This window comes from Anopheles bellator, chromosome 1 (assembly GCF_943735745.2).
Source record: "Anopheles bellator chromosome 1, idAnoBellAS_SP24_06.2, whole genome shotgun sequence".
Classification (NCBI taxonomy): domain Eukaryota; kingdom Metazoa; phylum Arthropoda; class Insecta; order Diptera; family Culicidae; genus Anopheles; species Anopheles bellator.
Genome location: NC_071285.1, coordinates 33,786,656 through 33,807,872, shown reverse-complemented (window position 1 = coordinate 33,807,872; position 21,217 = coordinate 33,786,656). Strand labels below are relative to the sequence as shown.

General features: G+C 41.5%; 2 protein-coding genes across 2 annotated transcripts; both read left to right on the top strand.

Annotated features, from left to right (window-relative positions):
- The first annotated feature begins 1,104 nt into the window (after window positions 1-1,104).
- LOC131205489 (ficolin-2-like) lies at window positions 1,105-2,278 on the top strand. Its single transcript, XM_058197602.1, has 2 exons — window positions 1,105-1,954; window positions 2,026-2,278. The coding sequence occupies exons 1-2, from the start codon at window positions 1,116-1,118 to the stop codon at window positions 2,162-2,164; spliced, it is 978 nt and encodes a 325-aa protein (XP_058053585.1). The 5' UTR covers window positions 1,105-1,115; the 3' UTR covers window positions 2,165-2,278.
- Window positions 2,279-2,603: 325 nt separating this feature from the next.
- LOC131215460 (ficolin-2-like) lies at window positions 2,604-4,034 on the top strand. Its single transcript, XM_058209850.1, has 4 exons — window positions 2,604-2,627; window positions 2,728-3,599; window positions 3,663-3,818; window positions 3,893-4,034. The coding sequence occupies exons 1-3, from the start codon at window positions 2,604-2,606 to the stop codon at window positions 3,814-3,816; spliced, it is 1,050 nt and encodes a 349-aa protein (XP_058065833.1). The 3' UTR covers window positions 3,817-3,818; window positions 3,893-4,034.
- Window positions 4,035-21,217: the final 17,183 nt, after the last annotated feature.

Below are 21,217 nucleotides of genomic sequence, written 5' to 3'. Positions count from 1 at the left end.
ACCATAAGAGTTCTGCCGGAAAAGTCTTTGGGTAAATCTGTTAACATATTTTTGCTCGTGAGCAAATAAACAAACATGTAATTAAGAGACTTGACGGAACTTTAGAGATTTGTTCTATACCTATAAGAATGCAAAAAAACGTTTGTATCAGAGTGCTAAAAAAGAGCATAACAAGTATTTCTGTACATAGTTTTGGATATTTTTAGATAGATGTTTTTGCGTAATGATAAGCATGTGTGCGAGTGCGGAACGATATCATTTTAAACCGTCGTACATCCCACGAATTTTATTATGTTTGATGAAGTCTACAAAATTGATGTTGAGACCAAAGAAACGTTGGCAAACGGTGCGCACTTTTAAATTCCAAAGATATGAGGCACCTAGGTTGATAAAAATGTGCACAATAAATACTCATAGGGGAGTAACTCAACGAAAGTATTGAATAAGAAATAAATTCGTCTTCTAGAAAAAGCAGTATACGTTCTTTAAATTATACTGCAATCATGTACTGTTCCTTTGCTGCTAATGCTCTTATCAATGTGGTAAGCAGCGTTTCTCTCTAATATTTCACACTAATCAACATACTCTAGTGCTCTAAACTTTGATTATTATCGTAAGTGTGGCGTTTGTTGGATAGCGGACCCGAAGGCCTACCAGTAGATGCTTTTGATATCTTTACCTCTGGGATCAGAATATTCTTAATATTCATGAATATGCTTCACACACATACACATATGAAGATGCTTTTATGATATCAAAGGAGATACCGAACTGTACTTTTTCACAAATAAACAATTCTTACTATAAATAAAGACCGGTCCGTTCTTCTGAGAGGAAAAAACAGTTTGTGGTCTTGTTTCTGATAATTTTTTCTGAGAAACAATTGTTTGCTGTTTTTGTTTTGCTTTGCTCATTGAATTCGGTTGTTACTCATACAGCTCGTTGCCTATCATGTCGACGTTGAAGGGTTTAGCTAATATACAAACTTCTGATGTACTTGATTTGTTATCTGATAGCGCTTTAACACTGCAATACACGTTCTAGCTACCTTCATATATAAAAGCAGGCAGTCAAGTTCGTTTCAGTCTAGTGTTTTTAAAATAATTGATGCCATCATGTCTAAGATTGCTGTCGTACTTTTTCTTGTGACTTTGAATAACGTGCCAATATTGTGTGATGAATGTAAGGAAAGTGATAGAAAGTTTAGTGCTCTAACCAACACTGTTGGCGGTTTGGTAAAATCGGTGGAAACATTATCTTGGCTTGCGCAGTTAAATGGCGAAACAATTAACCAAATAAATTACAAAACAAAATTGATGGAGCACAATATCACTTTAGTACAACGAGATATTAAAGAATTAATAGCCGGGCAGCAATCTTTACTAGCGAGTCAAAGACTTGTTTTGGATAGTCTCACGAACAATAGCCGTAGAAGGAGCTATGAGTCATGTCGCCAAGTACCGTCGAATGTCTCTGGAGTGTATCGTATCGAACCGGAGAAGCCATTCAAGGAGCCGATGACAGTGCTTTGCGATCAAGAATATGATTCCGGAGGCTGGATTGTGATCCAACATCGTTTCAATGGCTCAACGAACTTTTATCGCAACTGGAAGGAGTACCAGAACGGATTCGGCCAACTTGAAGGCGAGTTTTGGTTGGGTCTTGATCGAATCCATCAGCTGACGACCTCTAAGCCACACGAACTCGTCATATTGCTCGAAGACTTTGATGGTAATAAGACATACGCAAAGTACAGTCGCTTTGAGATCGGTGGCGAAAGTGAACTGTACGCTTTGAACAACATTACTGGATATTCTGGAACTGCCGGGGACTCTTTGGATAGTGTTGCTGGAATGAAATTTTCTACTCTTGACTCGGACAACGATACTTGGGTAGAGGGTAGTTGTGCTGTAACATACTGTGGCGCTTGGTGGTATTGGTCTTGTCATAGAAGGTACATAGTAAAAAATATGTTTTTATCTCAAGCCTTTAAAAACAAAAAGGTTCATTGTTTTACTATTCCAGCAACCTCAACGGCCGATATTTACGGGGGGAGACAAAAGAATATGCTACGGGAATGGTGTGGTATTCGTTCCGAGGATATTTGTATTCTTTAAAATCATCGAAAATGATGATCAGACCAGTGGCTCAACGGAAAGTGTAACGGTTTTTTGTGACAAAGTTTCTGTTTTCTTTTATGCCAGTTTTATGAGTTTTTTGTTAATACAAATTGAAAGATTATTTTTCATTCATCGCATAAAAATTCGTTTTGTTTATTTTTTCTTCGTGCTTTGTGGTTACGCCATTCAATAGTGTGATTGCAAAGATTATTCTAGCTTACTAACTTATGGAATGCAATGTAAAAAGAAAAAAAAACTCTCAATTGGTTATTTTATCAGCAACTAAAAAGTGCTTTCTTACGATTCACTTTTTTTGACAGTGTCTTAGTCTTCTACAGCCCCGATTCTAACTATCACAGTTAAAGTTTGGCGTTATTCATATGCTTCTCGTTTCCGTCTAAATAGCTTCCAATCGTGCATGGGTTTTTCAGAGAAATTGATAAGAACATTTTCGCATACATATGATACGCTGTTCCCGAAATCATGACCAGTAGCTTCAAGCAGTTAGTGAGATCAGAACGTTAGAATGAAATACTTGTTTGCTATCATTGCCTTCGTTGCATTCGGTAATGAATGTGGAACCAGTGTATCCAATTTGCCAACACAGCATGAATCTCAGCAAGGGTTTCTTTTCGAAATGGTTACAACAAAGTTACAATCGCTTGAGTATCATATGATTGAAAAGGATCTTCAATTAGAGGATAAGATCATTGCTCTGACTAGCGCCATAGAAAATCTGTCTAAATCCGTTGAGAAGATGACATGGGTCGTGCAGCAAAACGGTGATACAACCAACTACCTCGCTTTTAATGGAAAGTTTATCGCCCAAAATTTAACCGCACTACAACGAGATGTGCGAGAAGTTCTCGCAGGACAGCAAATGCTTGTAACGAGACAACAATTCGGACATTTCATGTTACTGCGTGGGGTTAATGCAAGTTTGTCAAGTGTTGCACGTGCGAGCAAGTATACTTCCTGTGCCATGCTACCATTTCGAGCATCGGGTGTGTACAGTATTCAACCAGAGACACCGTTCAAGGAGCCGATGACAGTGCTGTGCGATCAAGAATATGATTCCGGAGGGTGGGTTGTGATCCAACATCGTTTCGATGGCTCAACAAACTTCTATCGCAACTGGAAGGAGTACAAAACTGGGTTTGGACAACTTGAGGGTGAATTTTGGTTGGGTCTTGATCGAATCCATCAACTGACCACCGCTAAACCCCATGAGCTGGTGATGTTGCTCGAAGACTTTGACGGCAATAGTACATATGCAAGGTACGATCTCTTTGAGATCGGCGGTGAAAGTCAAATGTATGAATTAACCAAAATTGCTGGTTATGCTGGGACAGCTGGCGACTCATTAAGTGACTTGAAAGGAATGAAGTTTTCCTCTTTCGATGCAGACAATGACGTTTGGGAGAAAAATTGTGCGGTAGAATATACTGGCGCTTGGTGGTATAATAACTGTCACAAGAGGTGAGTTTCTTGCCAAACACTGCTACCTGAAGATGTATTTTAATGTATTTTATTTTCCCACAGCAACCTTAATGGACAGTATTTAAAGGGCGAAACCACAGAATTTGCTAAGGGAATGGTGTGGCAAACTTTTCGTGGATATCATTACGCCCTTAAATCTGCAAAAATGATGATAAGATCAAACGTAAAATATATTTCAAAAAATATTGACGGATAACGGTACGTGTCTAGCGAAACCTGGCTGATGTATGTTTTATATGTCTGTATGCTGATGTATGTTTCTTTATTTAAAGCTTGCGTATAAGGTACGTGCCGAAAGAATGATGGAAGTTTGGCTTTGAATTGCTTGGCAGACATGCCATCAAGGTTTGTCGTATGTGGACGTAAGGACGTGGAAGGAAGAAGAAACGTGGACGCATTGTAGCAGAACAGCTCAACTTAACAGCGTAAACTTGAGTGCAACACTTTAAGTTGGTGCTTAAAATAGCTTTGTACGCTCTATTAATAATAATAATAATATCAATAAAATTACGCAAATAGATCAAATCAATAAGTAGATAACAGATAACAAATAACATTCATATTAAATTGACGACTTGTAATCTAAATGTAATGGGTGCATATGAGAAGCCATTCAAAGAGCTGATAACATTGCTGTGCGATCATGAATATGATGCCGACGGTTGGATTGTGATCCAAAATGGCATCGATGCCTCAGCGAATTTCTATCAACTGAAACTAGTACGTTCGGAGTCATCTTCGATGTTTGTCTACTACAAAAGTAATTGACCACGAAGCAGTAATTTAAGTTTAGGAAACAAGAGAAAGTCAGAAAAGGATCGCCTTGGAAATGGATGTGGCTGTGGCATCTTTTCTGGGCCAAAACTTCGCACAGCGCATTGTTTTGGCCGAAAATTCGCGCAGAAACTACGATGTGTAAGCGCGGGCGCGACAGCCAATTTTGGTTTTCCCACAAATCCCGGCGTTAGTGACCGATTATTTTGGGCAAATTGAGCATAAGTTGCAGGTATTATTCGTTATTGATCGTTCTATCCATTCTATCTACCACGACCCTGCAATCGAAGAAAAGTGAGAGCAAAACATTTTTCACATTGGACCAAACTTGGCTTTTCGTCGTTCACGTCTTCTCGGCCCTCTGAGAACATTTTGAACCAATGATTAAACGCTGCTTTGGGTCATAGTAGTTTCACCGTTAGCCACAGTCGACATTTCGAATATGTCCATGCTACTGATTTCATTTTTCACTCCAAATTTGATATCGAGCGTTGCTTCGATGTAAAATAAAGATAACTTTTTAAAGCTATTCTACTCCGCTACATAAAGTTACTGCAAGCAGTCAAACAATGATAAATATTCTTTTACAATTGGAGATTCGTTATTGTGACGTTTCAAACACCGATTTTCTTCTGCCATAGATCTTAATCGACCCATTAACTCAATGAATATTACTGATAAGCTTATTCAAATGTGGTGGACAAAGGCTCTCGACCGCCAGCGGTGGAAAGGTTCCTTGGAGTAGGTAAAGAACGCTCGGTGGTTGTAGCCGGATTAAGTAAGTAAGTAAGTAAGTAAGATACGCTTATAATGTAAAAAATACCATTGCACAAAGTTTGATGAAAATGAAGAGAATCTGATCTCATATTTTAATCTTATATTTTTATGATTGAAGAATAGACGTAGGCGTTTTTATTGAATTTGTTTTGGCTTTAAGCCAATAATTTGTCTGCCAATAGATAAGCTTTGTGCTGTAAACCCCCTGTAGCGCGTATGTACGCATCCTAAGCTCGTCAAATATGGCCTCTGTCAAATGCGCCGTGATAAAATGACACTTTGTCGTCGGAAGTGATCTGAATCAGATGTCTTATGTTTCTGTCCCTTTTGTCTTTTTCCACGTGTTTAATTCTTCCGTCTTCCGACCCGCGTTTTACAGGGCAATGTTACCTTATAACATTTTCAAATATTAGACAACGTACACTTTTAAACGTTGAACTCGCGTAGTGAAAGAACGTTTGAGCTTGTCTGGGTAAAAAAATGTTATAGGAAATGATAAAAGAACTTTTGGAAAGCGATGAGTCTATTGTATTTTTTGAAATATTTGTTAAATTAGATAGGAGCACCAAAATGTTTATTTCTGTGCCATTTCCAGAGTTATTTACAGTCATTGGCATATGTGCTACATTTGTTAAAGTATTTTGGGGTAACCGATTACGGCTCCTGTTCGAATACATCGAGAAAATTTTCAATTTCTTGTGTCAACATGTTCGATGGAGCTTCTGTTTGAATTTCAAGACCAATAGAACGAACTAGTGACGATCGTGTGTGAGCTCCTTGAACGAGCGAGGAGAATATGCAAACAGATGACTCCCGAGAGAACGATCAAACCAAAAAACGATGATATACTCACTCCTCTCGCAAATGTATGCACATACGTTTTCGAGCAGCAAACCAATGCAAACAAGAAAATTGAATCAGGAAGTCCAGTTCCGGCACCCCACATGAGCGGACAGAGGATCTACCGCCCCACCGCCATGGCCTCGTTTATCGGAACTGCGGCGCGGATTTAGTTTCGCATGTCATCTACCGGCATCAGTACATTTTGGAACGGAGCTGGAATGCAAAAAATGATGATTTGTAGGAATTAGAATTAACGTTTATGAATCACATGATTTTAAGCTTTTCGATGTGGCTTCGCTGATCACATTTAAAAAATTCAATTTTTTAAATCAAACAACAAAAACATGGAAAAGGTGTTAAAAATAGAGTATATTGAATTTATTATTGGAAAGCAATTAAACCCCTTATATGATGTGGCCAGATTTTAAACAACAAATTCAACACAATGAGTTTGTTCAACCATTAAAATATCTCAATAGTTTTGATACGGTTAATACAGTTTTTAAACTAGTATACTGACATCATCTTGGTTCACGTATACCAAGGTATTTCCTATTGCGGATTAGCAATCAGTCGTTTTTCGTTTCTGACATTCAGAACTGCATTCGAATACGACGGAAACTCGAAGCAACCTTCAATGAAGGGTTTCGTTCCTTCGCGATTGTCTCAGGACTTGGGACTTGTTTCAGATCCATCATTTTCATTGTAGAACCGTGCTTGGTGGCGCTTGATTCGATTATGTTTGTTCCACCAAAGAGCAGAACTTGAAAACAGAAGTGGATTTTTATCCATTACCATACATGACAGCTCTGAATGATAACAGTAGCAACAGCTGGTACCAATCAGATACTCGTCAGACCCACTGACATCTGTCCTAAATTTCTAAACGGAGATGGCGAAGAGACGAGGCTACGAGATGAGAAAAAGCCCGGAGAGTGCTCCGGCTAGCGTTAAGATGTGGGCAGCTTCCTTTTCCGTAAGGTTGCCCCGAAATGGCCTCAATCGCGTATCTCCAAATTAGATTTTGATTAGGTCAGACAGTCCTGATTTGAGACCCACTAGAAAAACGACCATCACGGATTGAATTTGGTTTTTGATGGACTGTTGATTGGCGATTAATTTGCGTTAATATTGCATTAACTTGAAACATTGTAATCGTTATCGAGGTTTGTTTATTACAATTCTGACGAAGGTCAATTCAATTTTCCCATAAATTCGTTAGCACGGTGGCAATGGTTTTTGTTTGGCACATTCACTGTAGGAGAGCGGTGAGTTGAGCGTGACTTTCGTCTGTAGAGATTTAAATTAATAATATGTCCACGTTGCTAAAGATTAACTTATGAATAACTTAAGCCAACTGACTTAAAGTAAAAATTATCCATTAAGCATAGATGAATTCGTGGTCTTGCGTTCTGATCAGTTTGAATTCAAAACAAAGAACTGAAGGAAAGGTCGTCCAAAACATTTGCAAAGCTATGTTTGAAGGTAAGGGTTGATTTGATTGATTTATTTTGCTACTACAACCATAAAAACTAAAGGTGTACCTTTGAAATCAACAAAAGGCGAAAGCGAGCAAACCCAAAACAACGATGCTTCAAGAAAACCGTTGCTCATAGATCCACTTCAAACTATTTTCCTAATTGTTTTCTCATTCTGCACCATGTCGGTAGAATGTTACATCAATTTCGTATTCACATATAATCCCCATTCTCGTGGTCCATTTTCTTATCACATAGCAGACAGTTGCAAACAATCCCTGTCAGTGCCATAAGCATCACAGGAGAGTGACAGCATACTGCAGCATACAATACGGCGGTATGGTGCACGTTGGTGCGCATAATGCTTGCAACTCACTTTGCAAACCTCTCATATTTTCTCCATTATGCAGTGGAATCTCGTAAGACAACAACATAGCATCTTATATTGCTTTTCCTTTGCAGGCTACCACGGTACGTTATTCCGCACAGTTGGCCGAACTGATACAGCACGGAAGTGAGCCAGAAATCGTACAGGCATATCATCTAACAGGAAGTGGATTAAAAAAAGCATAAGCCTAAGGGGCTGAGTTTGAGGCAGACCATTTCTCCAAACATACCGTTGGAACTGGGCCTGGAAAACTGAACTGAGTGAAAATTAATCTTGAGCAATAGCCGAGCCAAATTCACAAAAAGTAACAGAATTTATGGAAACTGAACAGTGTAACTCTATGACTGCAACTGACTAAACTGAAGCATTTTTTCATGTCACAACTCTTTTCGCGTTGATTTTACAGTAATGCTGCGATGTTGTACAAACGAAAGATTCTTTTATTTCTTTAGAGTGAAAAGTTGAACTTTAGTTGCCCACTTCGCTGAAGTCCAACATGGTCGTAAACATTCCGCAGACAGTCTTTAACCGGGCCGAGAAGCGGTCCGGCAACATCGGAACCATTACACGCCAGAAAACATGCTTAATTGAATGTCCTCCGGGATTTATTGTGTCACAGTCGCTACTCTGACCCGGCGTCTGGATGTGACAGTTGAGCTTTATACTTTAGTTAAATTAGTTTCTCCTCATTTTCGCCTCGCAGCAAAAACTGATACTCAATTGGCATACTTACTGCACAAGGTTTGACGTCTTTGCTGGTGTTTCGCTAAACAGCCTGCTTAATGTATTTTAATAAATGTACTAAATAAATACACTTATAAGCTCATAAACAAATTTAATATTTTACGTCACGACGCTAAAATATTATTTTTTTTTGCATTTCACGATGGTTTTCTGCGCAGCGTTCATTACGCACTTCATTTATAATACATGCGACTATTCTGTTAGAATCGCTTTAAAATTAGGTGCTAGCAAGTGATAGGGAATGTGAAAACGATTTTCCGGCCAACAGCATCGCTGCCGTTTCGGGCTGACCCAAGAAACATGCGGACGAAATTCTTGGACCTCGGCCAAAATAAACCTGCTGTGGAAGGTATGGCGTACATTTTTATGGTAGTTATCGACTTGTTGCTCTTTCGGAAATAAGGAGGAAGTCTAGCCAATTATGGTGACTTGGTGATGATAGTACATTAGAGCAACTCGCTCCGCTGATGTACAATGGAAGCATTCTGGTACATCATTCTTCCTTGCGCTATTATTAGCAGATATGATTAGCAAAAGTAAAGTTTGTCTCAATGCTTACGAAAATAATGTTCATGTCCTGGATTATCTAAATAATGACGTAAAAATTGAAGCTTCGACATGATTAATTTAGGTTAAGATTGAAGAGCCTACGCTCATAAACGAGCAAACCCTTTCTACAGAAGTTCTAGCTATCGGATTATCACGTTTCTTAGTGAAGATAAGCATCCGTAGTTGGTATTAGCAAGTAAAGATCTCTTCGAAGATCATCAAGGAATTTCATTATTTACGTTCAAGATTTTAGCCAAAAGTGGTTACTGTCAAATTATGCAAAATACTAGAAAACTTGTACAGGATAGTTCTTAACTAGCTCTACTGCCTCGTTCGGGCGCCGTCCGTCATGAAACGTCATCATCATATTTTGTGCCCAAGGCGAAAGTAACAGCCCAGAGGGCCTTTTCCGTTCGCTTGGAAATGCGATAACTGGAACAGTTTGGTGCTAAGTTGCTGCAAAAGCGTTCTAAACTGAAGCGAAGCTCAGTTGAAACATAGTGAACCACGTTGATTTGAAGTGCGGATGTGAAAAAATAATAGAGAAAAGGTAAACGCACCTGTGGGCCATAATAGTTTAGTGTGCAGAGTTTCCTTCGCGGTGACACCGAGTCGTAAATTACAGTATTGAGCAACGTTGAAAGATTTTCGTCTGTTCACAATGCCTCGGACAACGGGGGCTTTGAAAAATATGAAATTTTCTTGTGCAAACATGTTGGGCACTCATTATGTAAAACACTTGCTCTTTGGAACGGTCTTTCGAGAGCCTTTTGGAACCGTCGTCGCCTTTGAAACAGCCGCTTAGGTAAGATGTAGCGACTGCCGGCCGTGACGCCACGGCCGGACCCTCACCAGCACACTGAGGGTGTAAACGGTACGAGAAGTAGCAAAACAATCCGGCGTGACTGCATAATGATAGCGGCAAATTTATGCTCAATGCTAATAATAGAGGCCAAAAACGAAATGTTGACCCAACCCGCGGACACTTGGCACCGCGCCCGGCTGGCTCCGCACTGTCACTTCCGTTTACATTTGCACGCTAAAGTTTCGCGAGGCAAAACTTTAACGTTGCAATTGCCGTTGGGATTTTTGGAGCCTCCCTCCCGACCTGTCCCCGCGCCCTTACCCTTTATGCTTACCGCGAAGCTGGAGCGCGAATGTTGGAGTGGCAAAAATAAAAGCTTATTTTTCATTTCTATATCCCACCGACAAGCGCAGTTTATTTATGAAGCGGCACGGCAATCGCGCTGGTTCAGCTTTCTTCAGCTAGTTTGCCTGGACCCTGTGCTGTCGGCTGGAGAGGCAACAAGAAATGTTTCCAAGAAGTGACGCAAAATGACCATTCCAGATGCCCTGCAAAACGAAGTAACAAAAAGCGCGCAATTTTCTTTTCGTTGCTTCTCGAGTACAGCTGCTCAAGCTTTGCAAAAGATATTTTTTGAATATAACTTGTAACATTCGCTGTTAATTTACGATAATCAACTGTTCATATACTACCCTTGTCCTAATTTTTCTACCCAGTGCTATCGTTCAAATCCTAACGATACATGCATTTTATGCCATATGTTTTTCACACTTAATTGCTTAAATCAGTGCTTCCTTTTGATGGTTTTTAAGCAGTTTGAAAGTATAAGGACCAGAATGGATGTCTTCTTCTATCCTACAAAAAGTATAAATTTCTTTCCTGTACAAAATAGCTTTCTCGTTTGGTGTATAGCTTCTAAGCTAATAAAATAATTGATGGTTTAGATGAACGGTCTAGTCCGTACTTATGATTGATGTTAATTATACGAAATAGTCACGAATTAAACGCACGACAGTCAATTCTAATCAACGTTATATGTGTAGAAATGTATAGTCGAGCCCGATGCTAATTCATCTCTATCTCAATCCTGTATTGAACTCTGTTTATTTCAGTGCTTTCAGATGTCATATTAATTTGGAGTCGCTCATGAGAAGAAACCAAGCCCATGAACGATTTCTACACTACCCGTTAAGCCACTGGTCTAATCATTATTTTCGAAGATTTTAGAGAATAATAACATCCTCGGAACATATGCCACATCATCCCAGCAGCGTATATTTTTGTGTGTCCTCGTAAGTATGGTCCATTGAGGTTGCTGGAACAAAGGAATGAAAAATTATGATCACACTTCACGCGTTTGGTATGTTGTATGATATCGGTAATATACAAACGCTTTATGGCAATTCGAATACCATCAAGTTCCGGTGTGCGTAACAGCACAACCCTTATCCCTTGTTTACAGTCTAGTACGGATACGCCGATTTTGAAAAATAGGGTTTTTATTGCTTTTAGTTACGATTCGGGTACAGAACATCACTGTACTGTAATGTAACTGTAATGAACAGCTCACCGAGAAGAATTGTGAAAGTATAAAAGGATTTCGATTGACATCGTCAGAAACAAAAGGTGATGAAATACGGCTGCATTGAGCCATTTCAAGCTACCGGTATTGTTAGTACTCATTCTTTCTGAAGAGAACGTTTACTGTCCGGGGTACAAACTTTTCGACATGCTTCGTTACCTGTGACACGGAACATACTTACTGTTGGGGCATGTAAAGTTTCTTCTGTTTGCTACGCTTTGCTTCACATTAAACCGCATTTAATCAATTAGAAAAGCAAACATTAGCGGCCGGTTTCTGGTATATGTTATGCCTGCTTAACCATGCACATACGGAATGAGCGGAAAGGAATTGAAATTTTGTGCATGGTGGTTGAACGTGTCGAACGATGTGAATAAATTTTCCCGTCTACCGACTGGACGATCGATTATGCACCACGCAATTAAGCAACGTCGACTGCAGCGATTCTGCAGCGAAATGGCAACGGCAGAGCGGTCCCAGCTACAAGCATCAGCTTGCTGTTGCGTTGTTGAAAGATAGAAAATCAATAGATTAAGAGCCAGCGGTCGGCCAGATGCAAACCGCAACCACTGTTAAATGAATTCTTAAATTCATAAACGCATACAAATATTTGCATCAGATTACATCATTTATGTGCCCGCAATGCTAATTGCCCCTTGTCATGATCATTAGAAAGGGATGAATGTGTTTCAAACGATTCCACCCAGCGTAAGGCGCCTTCTGTGCTGTGACTCCGAAGCCTGATGCTGATTACTTGTTGTTACCTTTATTAAAAATAGTGACACTCCAAACCAACAGTTATCATGATCTTTGTATTTGGTAAAACCTTACGATGATTTCTACCACACCAAACTTAAGCTAGTTTGAGCGTCGATCAACATCTAGCATATGTTTGCCAAGTGAACCCCTCGTTTTAGATACCTAAAGCAAACGAAGACAGATCTTCGAACAGCTCCGTCGGCCCCGAAGAAGTCCTGAAGACAGTTTCGCAAAAATGAACACAAAATTGATCGATGACGAGTTCCGGCAAAGGCCACTTTCCAATACTAGCATTCGATGACGGGCTCTGGGAGTACCACCGGTACGTCACACGTTGCCAAGCACACAGTTTTTGATCGATCTGTTTAAGATTTTATTTGCCGTAGAAAAAAGGGACCACCAAGTCCCAAATCATCATGTTGCTGGTGCAAAAATGTGATAGATCATGCTGTTAGAGAAGGTGGTAGTTACTTGCAAAACCGAGGCCAACCAAAGTGCCAGTTTGTTTGAAATTCCTCTGACACGAAATTGTATTCTTCGAATGTGGCGCATATTACGGTTGATTGATGCGTGGAATGTGTGCTCCGCCAGAGGAAAGACCACCAATTGATCATCGGGTAGTTAGAACCCTTTCGTTCCCGTTTGATAGGATCGTTGTTTCTAATATACAAACCGACTGAACTGAAGCCATAGAAAAAATCCAGACTACTACCGGCTACCAATATGGGTTCGGAAATGCTTCCAGCGTTGCGTTGTTTGCCGTTCCTTCTCTGCAACCAACGCAGGAGGCAATAAAACGAAACTACTGCTGAATATAAATTCCGTCAAGGAACTGTGAAGAAAACAGTGAATTATGGTCAGAATTTTAGCGCCATTGGCCGTCCGGCCGTTGGCGAAAGCGTTCTACGCTAACTACGGCCACCGTGGCTCAGCTGGTCGAACTAGCTCATGTAGCGAGACCAAGATCGTGTGTAAATTCGGCAGAGATTCCTTCCAACAAGCGCGCAAACGAAAAGCTACCGTTGTGTGCGCCCCGACGAGTGGCTTTCTGCAGTGTGAATGCAAAACTCTTCGGCGCCTTGGCTTCCGCGACCGCAGAGCTCTCCAGATCTCCAGCCAACGGGAAGAAAAGAGTTATATCGGGTAATATCTTTTATGTGCTTGCTTATAAAAAATGCATCAGAAGTAACGGATCTCCGAAGTGTATGAACCTGGTGGCCCCCGTCTGTTGCACGATGCCGATGTCGATGGCTTTCGAGAGGCGCCCGCGTGAAATGGCAAGGCGCTTTTTCGCTCCACTGCTAACTGCCGGAATGCCGTGAGAATCCCGAGAAGGTGAAAGGAAAAACTCTGGAGAAAATGCAGAGAAAAACTCGAAAATCGCCCGAACTTAAGACGGTATTGAAGCGGCGGCAGATGCGGAAAAAACAACTTTGGGAGAGAAAATCAGCTGCACGGAAGCGTGGAAGTAGAGCCGGAGATGAAACCGAGCGCTTACGGAGGCTGGACTCGTTACGATACCGCATGGTTGCTGTTGATTAATGGAGCTTTTATTCCCAGATGCCACATTCCAACGGGGTAAACGCCTGGTGTTTGATGCTTCTTCTTCTCCCTTCTACTATTAACCTACTTAGGGCCAGTTTAAGAAACCTTTTTTTACACTTTCCATGCAGATGGACTAGTGGAACACAGAGGATTCCTGTCGGCTTAGGAATGCTGCAGCAACGGCGTTGTTGTTGTGATTTTTCATATTTTCTCTTCCATAAATATCGATTCATAAATATCGATGTTCACGAGTTTTCGTACAACAATCTTTAGTGGATTTAGAAACCCGGTGCACTTGCGCTTGACCACATTTGTGGTTGGTTCAGTTTACTAGCACGCGCTTGCAGATTTCAAGCTGTTATGCTTCAATTTTTCATTCGTACTTTTTTATCTGCACTTCTACCGCGATAAATTTGATAAAGGCTGGGTCGGGCAAACTATCGAATCTCAAGTAGATTCCAATCAGAGAAGCTGGCACACGAATAGTCTTCGGGGAAAGCGAAACAAGAAGAAAGGCCGCCAGCGTGTGGCTCACAAACCGAGTAACCGAATTCAATTGCCATTCCACGTCCCGGCGTCTAGTTTGGCGTAATCCTCCGCATAGCAGTGCCGTGCTGTAGCGAGGCCAATCTCACCAAAAGTAAATCCTCCTTAAGCGAAGGATAATGGAACCTAATCTTCTGACGCTAATTTACTTCTAACCGCATTGCACGGTCGGCCAAGAATCAATAAATGGCCATCAGGGAGGAACCCGCAACATCATCGCCGTCTTACGGGGTCGGATACTTGCCGTTTGACTGGGCCGTGATTAAAGTGAACGTCTCAACGAGCAACTGGGCAAACGTAAAGTTGCAAGCCGAAATATTGTGACGAGGATAGTTTCCAAACTCACTGCATTCGTATTGGAGACTGGAATGGAAATTTTAAGATTTTCGTTAAATAGCTGGGATGTTCACTGTCGTTGTGTCAGGGTTGCACTCATCATGATTTTGTGTAACAAAATGCTTCTGCCGAATAATTCGAGATACAATTGTTGTTGTTGTTGTTGAAAGCCTGTTTCAAAGTAAACGTCTGAGGATAAACGATGATCAATAAGATGTTCTTTTAATTTCCACAGTGGTCACTCAACGGAACATTCTGTTGCATGTTGCACGGAGAAAATGCTCAAATCAAATTTAAATCAGATACAGCTTTCCAATTTGCTCACTTACCAATCATATGCGACTAATGTTGCAATGAATGCATACGTTCGATTGTCGCCTTCACGATGCGTTGTTATTATCGATCTTCCAAAGTCTGGAACTGGACAAATCAGCGCCAGCTCTCTGCTCGTCTTTGCGCTCGATGTGCAGGACAGTAATTACCAATCGTTTTGTTGTTGCGACCTAATGTTTATACTGGGTTGTTCAATAAATTTTGCGGTTCGATGAGAAAAACACAATTTTATGGCTCGAAATTCGCCTTTTTGTTGAGTATGGTCTCTCTGACCATCAATACACTTGTTCCAACGAGATACCAATTTATGCATTCCATTCCTGAAGTGAGAAACTGGGTGGGTTCAAAATACGCTTCTACAGCTGTTAGGACGTTACATTTGATGAAAGACGCTTTTCACGCATGATTTTATTTACGTCTGTAAAAAGATAGAATGCTTTCGAAAACGCTCTAAATGTAGCCGAGAAAGTTGCATTCGAATGCATTTTTGTTCCATTTGCGGACATTGTGCACACAGGTTTCTGAAACCCAATACTTCAGTCTAAATATTGGTAACACTGCCCAATGAGACACCAAGGATTTCTACCAAATCTCGACTCGACGATTTTCCAATATCTATATACCTATACTGTATATAGATATATTGTATTTTTTCTACAATTTCAAGTATAGATACTGTTTTTGGACGTTCTTGACGTGGATCGTCTTCAAGACTTGTACGACCACGCCTAAATTCAGCAACCCTCCTTATATTATGAAATATTAAAAAAAATTATAAAAATATTGAAAGAAAAGTTTAAAAAGATTATGACCGAACTTATGCGATTGCATTTGCGAAACGAAGTGCGATGATGATACCCATATTAAAATGGGGATCACAATCGCCCAGCGTCCATTGACCATTCAATTAACAATAAAATATTTGAACAATAAAATACTTCAATCCGCCATATCATCCTCAGTTGCCATTAGAACTGATATGCACACATTGCAACAACAAAAATGGGACGCAATTTCCGTAGCAGTAGCGTTCCGAAGTTTAATAGCGATTTAAAGTCATAAACCATCACAGTATACACTTTCCGAAGCCCGTTCGGCAAAAGGCCAGCTAACCACACCAGAGAGCAAAAAATGTTAACGATCGATGGCATTATTATCTTGATGAGTTCGCGTCTAGCAGCAGTATATAAATTATTTCGAATTAAAACCATCCGCTTGAAGTTGAAATGCAAAAGAATGAGCATTAACGGTGTGGCTGAATTTGAACTATTGGAGCAAGTGTTTCAGTATTTTCTGTTACAAAATTGCGATTCGAGGAAGAAAAACTGTCGCAAATGTTTCCTGCAGTTATTTCACAATGCTGATAGAATCACTATTTTTGGTTGTATGGGCTGCCTATGACTCAAATTTAACGGAATTCGGAATGGTTTGCTAATGTACAGTCAAACGGACATTCATTTGATGCAACCGGCTTCCAATCGACACGGCGGAGCATTAGAATTTGAGGATTTTCATTAGACACGGTTTCATGGGGTTTTACGGCACGTAGCAATAGTAAGAGTACCGCTCTACTGATTTGCCATCCCATTATTGTTCGTGATGGTGCCGACTCGCTAATGGATCCTTCGGCAGGCAACGTCACTATCAGTCGTATGCAGTCTTATGACCTGCACATAGTATCGATTGATAAACCAGTGTAACAAGACAGTTAACGTCATTAGTGCGATGGTAATGAGTGAAAATAAATCTAAACTAACCGTATTTTGAAGGGCCGGTCCGAGCATTCCGAGAGAGTCCAAATAACGGCACGAACCGCAATCAACCGGCCTTTTATCCTGCGATCCGTCGCCACATCCTGTTTCGATTATCAGATGATCAATCTAATTAAATTTTACGTTAACCCAATCAAATCGTCATGGCATCCTCAAATCGATCCATGCACCGCTTCGCGCGACTGTGGCTGCCGTGGTTGGTGGAATCATAATTTACATCCTGGTCCTGGCGACACGTGCGCTCTTCAGACATCCGCAAACGGTATGGAGCTTCCCGGGAGACCCGAAAGGCGAGGTGTGTTTGATTTTCGCTATTACTGGAAGCGTTATATTGGAAATTCGGGACCCGTTAGCGATATCAATGGTCAATAAAGCCAAATGAATCAGCGATCGGTCCCACGAGATAAATACGATTAGCGCCCTCAAATGACTGTTGTTGAGCCGTATCGGGCCCAACTTACTGGTTCGGTCATGCTTTGGCTCCGTTGTGAGTGTTCAGTGTCGGAGACGAACTTTGCAACATTTTCACCGAATAGTTAATGTTTCAAATAGCGAACACGGCAACACTGGCCCTTTGTCAAGCTTATTCAAGCTGTACTCTTGTCGATGCAGCATTCGCAGTAGACGTTAATTAATCAACAAACCTTATCACTTATTATTTAATGTTGATGGGATTCTGTTGAACTTAAAGGTAGATATATTGCGTATTATTGTTCAATCGAAATGGAAAAGATTAATAAACAGTTAGTGCAATAAAGTTATTAACGGTTTATCAACTAATCAAAACTAATCGGAGTACAAGTTGAGTTCACGGCAGTAACGAGCAACGGTCCATATTTGTTTTATGTTATGCCGCGCCTTTTCGGAAACAAACGATTCCATTAAAATACTATTAAAGTCTTCGCCGAGTCGTTCGTTTCGGGAGTTTTGTAGTACTAAATGGCACCAGTTCCCATTGGTACGTGTTCTGGTCAAGAAAAATGCATAATAACCATCATGTTTGATGGGGAACCAATTTTGCAGCAGACCGAAGGCAAGGTCCTTTCGAGATGCTCGGTTCGATAAGAGGTTTCGGCGAACTACGTAGGTGGTGGCATTGCTGCAGAATGGGTCATGTCCACACGGAGGGCAAATCATGGGCGGAATAATAAGCAATTTGTATAATTGAAATGTTCCAAGTAATTAAAATTCATTAGCATGGAAAATGGTGGACACATTTCAAAACTAAGTGACTCCCGTTAGGCGAGGGACAATTCATTTTTCCCCGATCCGTGCACGGCAGTCTCGGGCTTACCAGCGCCCGCCAGACACGGCACGGGCTCGATGGCGGCCGCAACGTCGCGGAACGATAACTCCAGGCGCCAGAAAGTTACGCCAAATGCGCCAGCAGCAAAGTAGCTTTCAATTAGGAATTTTGACTGAAAGTATTATAGATTCAAACAGAAGGGAAAAACAATCTTAACAAGTATCGCTCTCAGCGTTCGGCGAACGACGGCAACAGCGCTTTGTTCTCGCCAGATGATTGTGTGACGACCCGTGAAAACAACTCACCAGAACTGTGGAAATCATCGTCCCTAGCGCAAATATGATTTGCCGAACCAAGAAAAACCCTAAACGACTCCTACGGTCGCACCAATCTCCGTCGCCGGCGGGCGAATTGGCAATTCGGTTTGAGCTGTTATGAATAATGTATAAGCCGCACCGCTCGAAAACATTGAATGAACGAATAGAAGTAGCTAAACGGTTTCGTCGTTGGCGGTCGTGCAATTTTTGTTTTGGTAAATCTAGCGAGACCCCAATGAGCAGTAATAAATTAGCCATGGACTGGCGATGAAATGAGTGTCGAGTAATTACTTACATCCATCGGGGTTTGAATCTGTTGAAAACCCGATACCGCATTTTTACTCGATTAGTAGCATCGGTCGCGTGGACAATGTTTCACTTTTTATTGATCACAATTGCTTCGAAAGACAATTCGAATAGCAAAACAGAAGCATATGCACTATTTTGTGCTGCTCCCTTTCGTCCCGGTTAACCGCTTTTCTCCGAGTATTGACGTGATAATTGAAGGCCCACAACCGGGAGCTACATTGAAAGTGTACCGATAAATACCTCGACGCACGAAAATTAATGTAGCTCCAGGAAACACGCTAGGAAGTGCACCATTTACGTGGACACCCGCTTTATCGGGTGCTGGGGTGTCCTTCGCATGCACCGGAACGGAGGAGATGTCTTTGTCAATCGAGGGATGCACCGGATGCACAAACGAGGAAATGATGTGATGGCTCGCCTGGTGTGTCATTCCATTTCCATCCATTTCCGATCCGCGCCCTTTATGCGAGGTGTCGGCAACATCTAGGTACTTTCGGCGGGCACTCTGTTAGGCGGCCCCTAAAATCCGCCGATAGATAGGTTGTGATAGCGAATTCCGTTTTCATCTCATTTGAACAATGTTTACATTGCACTGTTACGAAAATGCGTTTCGGTACTTCTGCACGGATACCGGCCCTGTAGTCAGTGTTTATAGGCTACCGCAAGAGCTCTGGAGCATTGTAGCGATGGAAAGTTCCCAAATACTGATAGCAGCGTAGTTCATTAAAATTCAAATGCACTTAGGTGGAAATAAATTTTCTGGCACCTATCACTCAGATTCCTGTTCCTTTATCTGCAGAAGGCCGTAAATCGAAATAACAAATTTGTGCATTGCGTATATTTTTAAAACTCAACTTTATCAGGATTACAAGACATTCACTGTCCACTTCAGTGGGAAGTAAACAGCGTCGTGAGTGGCTCCATGCGAAGAGCGAATTGTGTTTGCATATGTCACTACCATGAAAGGTTCATGCTGCACTTACACCAACACATTCGTTTTACTTTGGCGCCCGAGCACAACAACCAAACTCTCTAGAACTAGCAACACCGATCCGGGGCTAATGGTGCACAGCACAAGAAGCCTGATAGATTAAAATTTACGCTTCATTTTTGCGCAACTTCACCGGCAGCATCGGTAGGCCGAGACCCCCGCACCTGTTTGCCGTAAACAGAGCTGGCCAGAAAAGGTACACAGACCCTTCAGCAACAATGAAGTTGCATTTCGATAAATATTTTAAAAGCTCCCTCTCGATTACACCTCCACGGACCGTTGCAGGGGCCGGATAAACCGATTGAAAGTAGTGCTTCCGCTTCGGGAGCAGAGAACGCAGAGTGTACGACGAAACACGCTGCGAAGATGCCTCTCAGCTGGAAGAAGGCATCATTTCTTGGAAAAGAGAACAGTAAAAACGCAACACCATCAAGTGCATTCTGGAAAGAATGAGCCAATACACTGCAGCAGTCCACGGCATGGGCCCAGGAGAGGGTGCAACCTTTACTTCCGACCAACACCGGCACAGGAAAGTAACCGTTTGCCGCAAGAGCCTGGAGGCAGGAAGAAAAATATTCCCAACACCGGTCCCTCCTACGGAGATCGGTATCGCCTGCACCGGATCGCTCCGGCAGGCGAGAGTGCAGTCCATGTTTTGAAAAGTGTATCTTCCTCGTATTATGGCAAATTTATTTGCCTTTCACTGTCAGATGCACCTTTTTCGCTCCATTTGCACCGCTGTTATCTCGATAAAGATGTTTATGCAATATTTGCTAATTGAAGCGTTGCTGGATGCGGCACATCCAAAGACCTGTGAGAGGAACTTTCACATTTTCCGCGTTGTTGTACGGCATTCTACGAGATTGTCCGGCGTTCCGGGGTTCTGTTACTAAATCATTACCTTCGTGAGGCGTTTGGCTTGGTTAATAATATTAGATTATATAAAAAACCTAATACCTTTTCGAGACCACCGACAAACAATGGACGGTCTAGTCATGTTCAGTGTCAGCCAGTCCTATGGTTTACATTCTGACCCCATAACAGACCACGATAGCAACCAAACAACAGCACTCAACCTGATAACATCGAGAACACACAGGAAAGTACCATCGAAAGGACCCAATCCATCCATCGCAAGATTTATGAAATAATTGGCACATAAATTAACATCGCGATGGAGCGGTGCAGTTCGTCCATTGTTTCCAAGCCAAAGCTTTTATTCGCTGGGCGTGGGAGAGCTTGGGAAGCGAAAAATCCATTTATTAACATAGTTATCCATCATCCATTTATTTTATTAACCCTTTCAACTCGCTGTTCGGGCGGTGCGGGTGCCCTGAAAGCATTGCGATGGCCAACAATAAATGAAAACACCAGCCCATTTTTTCCCATTTCGGTGGACCGAAACTGTTGCCGTGGTGCCGTTTCCACGAAAGCTTAAATCAAACTCCGTGATGTGAGATGCTGTGCGGCCGTGGCCGTGCTCGTTGCCCATTTAACCCAGGC

Excerpts from the sequence above, each read along its gene's own strand:
- LOC131215460 (XM_058209850.1), top strand. The coding sequence starts at position 2,604 with ATGACCAGTAGCTTCAAGCAGTTA. Across the intron at positions 2,628-2,727 it reads CCAGTAGCTTCAAGCAGTTA|CATGAATCTCAGCAAGGGTT; the intron begins GTGAGATCAGAA and ends TTGCCAACACAG. Across the intron at positions 3,600-3,662 it reads TATAATAACTGTCACAAGAG|CAACCTTAATGGACAGTATT; the intron begins GTGAGTTTCTTG and ends ATTTTCCCACAG.
- LOC131205489 (XM_058197602.1), top strand. The coding sequence starts at position 1,116 with ATGTCTAAGATTGCTGTCGTACTTTTTCTTGTGACTTTGAATAACGTG. Across the intron at positions 1,955-2,025 it reads TATTGGTCTTGTCATAGAAG|CAACCTCAACGGCCGATATT; the intron begins GTACATAGTAAA and ends TTACTATTCCAG.